This window comes from Primulina huaijiensis, chromosome 3, assembly GCF_012295235.1.
Source record: "Primulina huaijiensis isolate GDHJ02 chromosome 3, ASM1229523v2, whole genome shotgun sequence".
NCBI lineage: Eukaryota > Viridiplantae > Streptophyta > Magnoliopsida > Lamiales > Gesneriaceae > Primulina > Primulina huaijiensis.
Genome location: NC_133308.1, coordinates 7,971,468 through 7,981,211, shown reverse-complemented (window position 1 = coordinate 7,981,211; position 9,744 = coordinate 7,971,468). Strand labels below are relative to the sequence as shown.

Sequence of the window (9,744 nt, the reverse complement as noted above, 5' to 3'; positions counted from 1 at the left end):
AAGAGTTGTTCGATTTATAAGAGGATTTTTGTTTAGATTTTTTTCTATGTAAAATATGAAGTGATTTGAGTAGATTTTTAGTAGGGGTAAGAAAGTTAATTATGCAATTAAATATTTTGGTGTCCTCTAAATCAGTTACTCTAAGAATCTCACAGTTAGTATAATATAGATTATTTCACATAAATTTACATTATTTTTTTCACTATAAAACATTTTAATAATTTATTTTACACTTTAGCTTTAAAAATTCAAAATAAATCACCAGTTTAAATTTTGGGTAGTTTATGTTGTTTCCAAGTTTTCATGAAAATGTGAAGGAGGAAAAATATGTGTGTGTGTGTGAATAATCTAGATATGTGAAGATGGTTGCATTCATCGATATGCAAAAGCCAAAAAGAGTTGGACCCAACTTTCCAACTAATTGAGCGAGACATCAAATAATGTAATTTCCACGTCTCTTTAAATAGTTTTGTGGCTATTTCACTTTCATTATTAAATTTTATAGCATACTTTCACTTATAAATTTATTTAAGGTAAATCCACCGATTTTATGGAGTAAAGCTTCCAGGAATAATAAAATTCATACTAATTTTGGAATAAGATTAGAAAAAAAGTAAAAATAATTGACTCCATGAATCGACTGGAACCCAAAAGATTATTCGAATAAATGGAGTCTCTCTTTGAACTCGTTATAGACTTCTTACAAAGTCATTATCAAATTAATAATATCATACATCATTTTCTGGTAAGTTTTCGCACGTATGCTGTTACCATGTCTCATGTAGATAGAGTAAACTAATGACGACTGACTTATAAACTCAAAAACGTTACAGTAATCAGTAGACAAGTCTCTTGGGATGATATTTTTCTTCAGTTTTTAACATAATATTGGTGTTCTTGTTGAGAGTCGGCGTAGCAGAAGATACTATCTAGAAATGTTACACCACTCAATAAGCAAACATTTTGGATGGACCCTTAACGAAGATGGAGACTAGAGTTCTCGTTTCAAGGGAAAAGAATGAGCATTTAGTTTGAAAGGTAGATGCGACCATGCGTCCGAGGGATTCGAGGAGAGGCGAGACAATCGTCCTAAATCTATATACTGTAAATGTGGAAAAAGTGACAAGTTTTTTTCCTTCAAATTTTTAGTTTTTGCAATTTCGTGCACATAGAATCGGGATATTCGGAGAAATAATTTTGGTCAAACTTTATTTTCAAAAATACCCTATCCGAGTGTATTTGAGCACGAGAGAGTGTCACTTTTTAAAAAATATTTGACCAAAGTTATTTTATTAACTAGCTTGATAGAATTACGAGTGATACTTTATTTAAAAAAAATGAAATTGTTGTGATAATTAAGGATAAGTTTGTGTTTGTTAAATTAAATAATTAAAGCCTAGCCCGTGGTTACTGATGACCTTTCAAGTTGTCCCCTTCCACAATAAATGCCATATGATGACAACCGAATTTCCCAATCATAATTCTTCAACAAAATTATACGTCTAGGAATTCCAGCATTGCAAGTCACGGGTTTATGTATATAAAATCATCGCCATATGAAACTTGCTAGTTGGCAGCCAATGGATTGTTAAATTAATTTTTTTTTAAGTGAAGCTTTAATAACTTTTATAATTTTTTATATTTAAAAAGATACGTTACATACGAACGACAATCATTATCTCGAACTCGAAATCTCGTATCTAATATATGATTTTGACGTTAGATAATTTATAAGTCATAGACTTGATGAAAGATGACTTTTTTTGTTTTTAGATCAAGAAAATTTTGCAATAGAGAGACCATAAAAATTCACTTTGGTTTGATGGCATGCTACCACTTAAACAGAGAATCCCCATGATTTTCACGACAAGATTTTACGCTCCCAATATTGACCTCTCCAGCAACAACTTTTTCAATTCAAAACTCAGTCGATTCCACGTTCCAAAAATGTAAATTTGAAATTTAAAAGTATCTGTTCCATCGACTACACAAACTACATGTCGAGGGTTCGGCCACATTATAGGATTGAAGACACAACAGTCTTGCTGAGTCAAATTCAAACGAACTTAAAAGATTACGACACCTAATCCGTGAACCTGCTTTGGCATCATCTTCTGTGCCATTGTTCACGCATTCCATGCTATAAATATCTTTGGTTGTATCAATTAATGAACCAAGATTTCATATTTATTTTCATCCTTTTCTTGAACTCCATTTGTTGCCAAGTCTACAGCCAATAATGGCGGGTGCAAAACCGGTGGTTATATATATATCTATATACGCAGTAGAGCTTGAGCTTTTGCAATAACAAAATCGTTCTTTTAATGGTTCTATTCACAATCTTTTACTGAATTCTATAGAGGGCTATTTTGACGTCTCGGTTATATTTTTTTTTACTGGTCATTCCATTTTGGTGTTTAAGATATTGTTTTTGTTGGAGAACTGCTGTTGTACAAGAAACCATTCTTTGCTTTCACGAGACTTGTTTGATTGTTCAGGTTTACTTGTCCTATTCTTGGTTGATTGAGATTGTTGTTCCGAGTAATTGGTGTTGGTTAAAACAGGCTTTTCCACTAGCCTGATTTCTGCTCTAGGCTTTATATATCGTTTCGGTTGAGTTTCAGATTCAAACTTTCGATAAGAAAATGAAGTCTTTAATCCTGTTCAAAGGGCTGATAGTTTTATCGATATTGTGTGGATGTGTTTTGAGTAAGGAGTGTACTAATATTCCTACTGCATTATCTTCTCATACGTTTAGAGATCAGTTATTGTCGTCGAAGAACGAATCGTTGAAACGGGAGGTTTTTTCACATTACCATTTGACTCCAACCGATGATTCTGCCTGGTCGAGTCTGTTTCCAAGAAAAATGTTGAGGGAGGAGGATAAGAACAATTGGGAGATGGTGTATCGAAATGTCAAGAATTATGGTTCGATGAAATGGGCTGGAGGACTGCTTAAGGAAGTGTCCTTGCACGACGTGAGATTGGATCCTGGTTCAATTCATGGTGTGGCGCAGAATACCAATTTAGAGTATCTGATGATGTTGGATGTTGATAGATTAGTTTGGAGTTTTAGAGAGACTGCTGGCATTGAGCCACCAGGCCAGCCGTACGGCGGGTGGGAGAAGCCAGCTTCCGAGCTTAGGGGTCACTTTGTAGGTTGGTTACATTTATGATGCATTCTTTTTTTGACCTGAAATCGGAGATTCAAGATTTTTTGATTTTGTTTATAGCCTGTTCCTCTGTGCGTCTACAGTTCATTGACATATGTCTTGCACTGAATATCCGTTCCAGTTTATTGATTTTGTGGGTTTAACTGATGCTGTATTTTTATATATTGTAGGGCATTATCTGAGTGCCTCGGCTCACATGTGGGCAAGTACACATGATGAGAGCCTTAAATTGAAAATGACTGCTGTAGTCTCTGCTCTATCTTCATGCCAAGATTTAATGGGAACAGGGTATCTTTCGGCTTTCCCTGCTGAGTTTTTTGATCGTTTCGAAGCCATACAGCCTGTATGGGCACCTTATTACACAATTCACAAGATACTGGCTGGCCTTCTGGACCAATATACTCTAGCTGGAAATGATCAAGCTTTCAAAATGGTGAAATGGATGGTCGAATACTTCTATAATCGTGTGCAAAATGTAGTTTCGAGGCACACGATTGAACGACACTGGACTTCATTGAACGAAGAAACTGGAGGCATGAACGACGTTCTTTACAGATTATACAGCATAACGGTGTGGAATTACAATATTACAGAGATTGTCAACTTTTTAAATTGATTCCGACATTGATACTCTATGTTATCCTTATCGCAGGGTGATCAGAAGCACTTGTTATTAGCTCATTTATTCGATAAACCTTGCTTTCTTGGGCTGCTGGCTGTTAAGGTGATCATCGTAAACTTCTACAAACAAGAAATAGTGTTTTATTTTGTTTACCAAACTGTTTTCAAACTTCTAGGCCGATGATATATCTGGATTTCATGCCAATACTCATATTCCTGTTGTTATTGGATCTCAAATGCGGTATGAGGTCACTGGTGATCTGCAATGTAAGGTATTAATTACTAAAAACAAGAACCTGAAAATGTTTCAAGTTAATAACTTTAAGTTCTTTTTCAAATAAGTTGCAAATCTGACAGGAAATTGGAACGTTCTTCATGGATATAGTTAACTCATCTCACAGCTACGCTACAGGAGGAACGTCAAATAGCGAGTTTTGGTACAGACAACACCACCTTGATCCTGAGCATTTTTTATACAACATCTATCGCTATGTCATTGAAATTTTGTTTGAATTGGTATGCAGGTCTGATCCCAAGCGTTTAGCCAGCACACTGGGGGAGGAGAATGAAGAGTCTTGCACAACTTACAATATGCTAAAGGTGAACTGATTTGTGCTGATATACAACTGTAAAGGACTAATGCTCTTCGAGAATAAAGGGACATTGTCTATTGTCCATTATTTCCGGTTTCAACTCTAACAAGCAATTGATAGTTCGTTCTACTAGGTTTCACGCAATCTGTTCAGATGGACGAAGGAGATCGCTTACGCAGATTACTACGAACGTGCCATAACAAACGGTGTTTTGAGCATTCAAAGAGGAAGGGATCCTGGAATAATGATTTACATGCTCCCGCTGAAGCCTGGTGGTTCTAAGGCAGTAAGTTACCACGGATGGGGAACGAAGTATGATTCTTTCTGGTGCTGCTATGGGACTGGTATGAACAAGAACCATCCTTATTTAACTTTCTTGAATGCAACAAGAAGAAACTTTCTTGTTTGTGTCAATGTCACTGGTTTTCATCGTGATTCTTTTTTCTTATTCACTTGTGTAGGTATCGAATCGTTTTCAAAACTAGGAGATTCGATATACTTTGAAGAGGAAGGAGACGTACCTGCCCTTTACATTATTCAGTACATAACAAGCACACTTAACTGGAGATCAGGACACATCTCTCTCAGTCAGGAAGTAGAAACTATCGTTTCATGGGATCAACGGCTTCGTGTGGGATTGACTGTTTTATCCAAGGAGGTCTCCGTCAAAATAAAGTTTTTCTTACTCAATTCTGAATCAATAATAGGCTGAATTTCTTTATTTTACACCTTGTTTTTCAGCAAGCAGTAGGTGCAACTTCTACCTTGAACTTCAGAATACCTCCATGGACGTATTCGGCTGGTGCAAAGGCATCATTCAATGGTCAGGATATCTCCCTACCAAGTCCAGGTGAAATCAAACCCTTCATTTATTCTATGTTGCAAAAAAATTATCTTATTCCTTTTCACTTTCCTAAAGTAAAACGCCTAGTTTCCTGATATTCATTGGTTTGGCATGCAGGCAATTTCCTTTCACTTACCAGAAACTGGAGTCCTGGTGACAAAGTGACATTTGAGCTGCCTATAAGCCTAAGAACTGAGGCTATTAAAGGTACTTATCCGGCTCGTTCCATCGACACCTCTTCAATCTGTAGCAGAATATCAGTTTCTTTATTCGAAAACTGATAAATTCTTTACGTGGCTTAGATGACCGGTCTGAGTATTCTTCTCTTCAAGCAATATTTTACGGTCAATACCTTCTAGCCGGCCTGTGCAGCAGTGATTTTGACATCAAAGCAGATCCAAAAACTCCAATTTCAGACTGGATCACTCCAGTTCCAGATGACCACCATTCCCATCTGATCTCCCTAACACAAGAATCTGCAAACACAACATTAGCCTTCACAAATGCATATGGATACATACAAATGCAGGGAATCCCAGATTCTGGAACCAACTCTGCAGCTAATGCAACTTTTAGGCTCATTCTGAAAGATCCGAAACTCGGAAGCTTCTCGGGACCAGCAGATGCAATAGGAAAGCTGGTCATGCTAGAGCCTTTTAATTTTCCAGGCAAGATCATTGTGCATAACGGAGAAGGGAAGATTCTTGGAGTTACAGATTCTGAGGAATCCCCTCGTTCGACTTTTTGGTTGATTCCTGGACTTGGTGGGAAAGATGGAACAGTTTCCTTAGAATCCGTGGATAGAAAAGGTTGCTTCATTCACAGCGGCGTCGATTTTCGTTCCGGGGCGATCATGAAGCTTAACTGTAGGCCAAATTCATTGAAGGAAGGATTTGATGAGGCTGCAAGCTTCAGGTTGATGGAGGGATTGAGTGAATATCATCCTATAAGCTTCGTGGCAAAAGGGATTGATAGGAATTTCGTTATGGTTCCATTATTCAGCTTGAAAGATGAATCTTACACTGTATATTTTAATTTTAATTATAAAACTCCTAGATTGTAATGTGTATATATAGTATGTAATAAGATCTTATGAGGATGAAAATATCACATGTCATAATTTATCAGCTTGTTTTCTGCTACATATGCATGAAATAAGCCTTCTTATTTCCATTTTAGGCACAGTTTCACGGCTGATTTGTCACAAACACATCGAATTATAAAAAGAAGACCTAATATTTCATGTTAAGGAAGCCTTACAATTAAGATGGATCGGATAATCAAGAATGATCAGAACAATTCGATCAGGTGTAATGATGTTCTTGTTGATTGCTGCCAACCATTCGAAATTCAGATCGCTATGTGTTTCAAACAGCCTAACCACTTGTACTTTAAACAAAAAAAGGTCTAATCGAATATGAACGAAAACCGATTTAGTACTATTCAATGTTTTGAAGAAAATGTATCAAATATGTGTTAGGGTAAACGATTAATAAATCCTCAATATCAAACTTTTCTTTTTTGTCAGTTCTCAAGTCAGACATTTTTTGTTCTCGCTCCCTAAAGTGGGCTCTTTGTTTGCAAAATCAAGAAAAAAACATTGATCTCCGGTGAAAAGCTGATAATATAGACGTTATCACCGATGACTAAGCGAAGAAAATATTTCAAAATGAAAGAAGCGTAACACGCTATAAAGGAGAAGAAATCGTCGAAATTTAAGAAGGATTTGAAATCTACAAAAGGTTTGAACCATTTTTTTCCCGAAATTTGTATTCCATTTTTAAAATCGACCAAAATATTGTTGTTTTCGCAAATAAGCAATGTTTTTATCATTTTGTTGTTATTTTTGTGACCATTTTTGAAATCATAATTGTGTTCCTTTGGTCCCAACTTTTTATAATAAATGATACTCATATTAGTAAATGAATAGACATGTCAANTTTTTTTCTTTAAAAGCATAAATTTGAATACCAACAATTTAAAATAACTTTAACATTTCCATAAATCAAAATAATTTAACAACTTAAATCTCGAGTGCATAAATCCCTAAAATCGTTAATTACCAAAATTCACTTCTACTTTTAACATGATCAAAATTGATTTCAAAATAAAGCATAAAATCTCTAATAAAATTCTTAACAAAAATCTTTNCCTGGTGGTTCTAAGGCAGTAAGTTACCACGGATGGGGAACGAAGTATGATTCTTTCTGGTGCTGCTATGGGACTGGTATGAACAAGAACCATCCTTATTTAACTTTCTTGAATGCAACAAGAAGAAACTTTCTTGTTTGTGTCAATGTCACTGGTTTTCATCGTGATTCTTTTTTCTTATTCACTTGTGTAGGTATCGAATCGTTTTCAAAACTAGGAGATTCGATATACTTTGAAGAGGAAGGAGACGTACCTGCCCTTTACATTATTCAGTACATAACAAGCACACTTAACTGGAGATCAGGACACATCTCTCTCAGTCAGGAAGTAGAAACTATCGTTTCATGGGATCAACGGCTTCGTGTGGGATTGACTGTTTTATCCAAGGAGGTCTCCGTCAAAATAAAGTTTTTCTTACTCAATTCTGAATCAATAATAGGCTGAATTTCTTTATTTTACACCTTGTTTTTCAGCAAGCAGTAGGTGCAACTTCTACCTTGAACTTCAGAATACCTCCATGGACGTATTCGGCTGGTGCAAAGGCATCATTCAATGGTCAGGATATCTCCCTACCAAGTCCAGGTGAAATCAAACCCTTCATTTATTCTATGTTGCAAAAAAATTATCTTATTCCTTTTCACTTTCCTAAAGTAAAACGCCTAGTTTCCTGATATTCATTGGTTTGGCATGCAGGCAATTTCCTTTCACTTACCAGAAACTGGAGTCCTGGTGACAAAGTGACATTTGAGCTGCCTATAAGCCTAAGAACTGAGGCTATTAAAGGTACTTATCCGGCTCGTTCCATCGACACCTCTTCAATCTGTAGCAGAATATCAGTTTCTTTATTCGAAAACTGATAAATTCTTTACGTGGCTTAGATGACCGGTCTGAGTATTCTTCTCTTCAAGCAATATTTTACGGTCAATACCTTCTAGCCGGCCTGTGCAGCAGTGATTTTGACATCAAAGCAGATCCAAAAACTCCAATTTCAGACTGGATCACTCCAGTTCCAGATGACCACCATTCCCATCTGATCTCCCTAACACAAGAATCTGCAAACACAACATTAGCCTTCACAAATGCATATGGATACATACAAATGCAGGGAATCCCAGATTCTGGAACCAACTCTGCAGCTAATGCAACTTTTAGGCTCATTCTGAAAGATCCGAAACTCGGAAGCTTCTCGGGACCAGCAGATGCAATAGGAAAGCTGGTCATGCTAGAGCCTTTTAATTTTCCAGGCAAGATCATTGTGCATAACGGAGAAGGGAAGATTCTTGGAGTTACAGATTCTGAGGAATCCCCTCGTTCGACTTTTTGGTTGATTCCTGGACTTGGTGGGAAAGATGGAACAGTTTCCTTAGAATCCGTGGATAGAAAAGGTTGCTTCATTCACAGCGGCGTCGATTTTCGTTCCGGGGCGATCATGAAGCTTAACTGTAGGCCAAATTCATTGAAGGAAGGATTTGATGAGGCTGCAAGCTTCAGGTTGATGGAGGGATTGAGTGAATATCATCCTATAAGCTTCGTGGCAAAAGGGATTGATAGGAATTTCGTTATGGTTCCATTATTCAGCTTGAAAGATGAATCTTACACTGTATATTTTAATTTTAATTATAAAACTCCTAGATTGTAATGTGTATATATAGTATGTAATAAGATCTTATGAGGATGAAAATATCACATGTCATAATTTATCAGCTTGTTTTCTGCTACATATGCATGAAATAAGCCTTCTTATTTCCATTTTAGGCACAGTTTCACGGCTGATTTGTCACAAACACATCGAATTATAAAAAGAAGACCTAATATTTCATGTTAAGGAAGCCTTACAATTAAGATGGATCGGATAATCAAGAATGATCAGAACAATTCGATCAGGTGTAATGATGTTCTTGTTGATTGCTGCCAACCATTCGAAATTCAGATCGCTATGTGTTTCAAACAGCCTAACCACTTGTACTTTAAACAAAAAAAGGTCTAATCGAATATGAACGAAAACCGATTTAGTACTATTCAATGTTTTGAAGAAAATGTATCAAATATGTGTTAGGGTAAACGATTAATAAATCCTCAATATCAAACTTTTCTTTTTTGTCAGTTCTCAAGTCAGACATTTTTTGTTCTCGCTCCCTAAAGTGGGCTCTTTGTTTGCAAAATCAAGAAAAAAACATTGATCTCCGGTGAAAAGCTGATAATATAGACGTTATCACCGATGACTAAGCGAAGAAAATATTTCAAAATGAAAGAAGCGTAACACGCTATAAAGGAGAAGAAATCGTCGAAATTTAAGAAGGATTTGAAATCTACAAAAGGTTTGAACCATTTTTTTCCCGAAATTTGTATTCCATTTTTAAAA

General features: G+C 36.1%; 2 protein-coding genes across 2 annotated transcripts; both read left to right on the top strand.

Moving 5' to 3' along the window:
* Window positions 1-2,132: 2,132 nt before the first annotated feature.
* LOC140973465 (uncharacterized) lies at window positions 2,133-6,404 on the top strand. Its single transcript, XM_073436271.1, has 11 exons — window positions 2,133-3,159; window positions 3,344-3,744; window positions 3,826-3,897; window positions 3,971-4,066; window positions 4,152-4,231; window positions 4,319-4,394; window positions 4,521-4,731; window positions 4,849-5,045; window positions 5,129-5,237; window positions 5,349-5,438; window positions 5,534-6,404. The coding sequence occupies exons 1-11, from the start codon at window positions 2,646-2,648 to the stop codon at window positions 6,292-6,294; spliced, it is 2,607 nt and encodes an 868-aa protein (XP_073292372.1). The 5' UTR covers window positions 2,133-2,645; the 3' UTR covers window positions 6,295-6,404.
* A 1,024-nt stretch (window positions 6,405-7,428) lies between these two features.
* LOC140972453 (uncharacterized) lies at window positions 7,429-9,155 on the top strand. Its single transcript, XM_073434877.1, has 6 exons — window positions 7,429-7,441; window positions 7,576-7,772; window positions 7,856-7,964; window positions 8,076-8,165; window positions 8,261-8,982; window positions 9,138-9,155. Exons 1-6 carry the CDS (start codon window positions 7,429-7,431, stop codon window positions 9,153-9,155), a joined length of 1,149 nt encoding a protein of 382 aa, XP_073290978.1.
* Window positions 9,156-9,744: the final 589 nt, after the last annotated feature.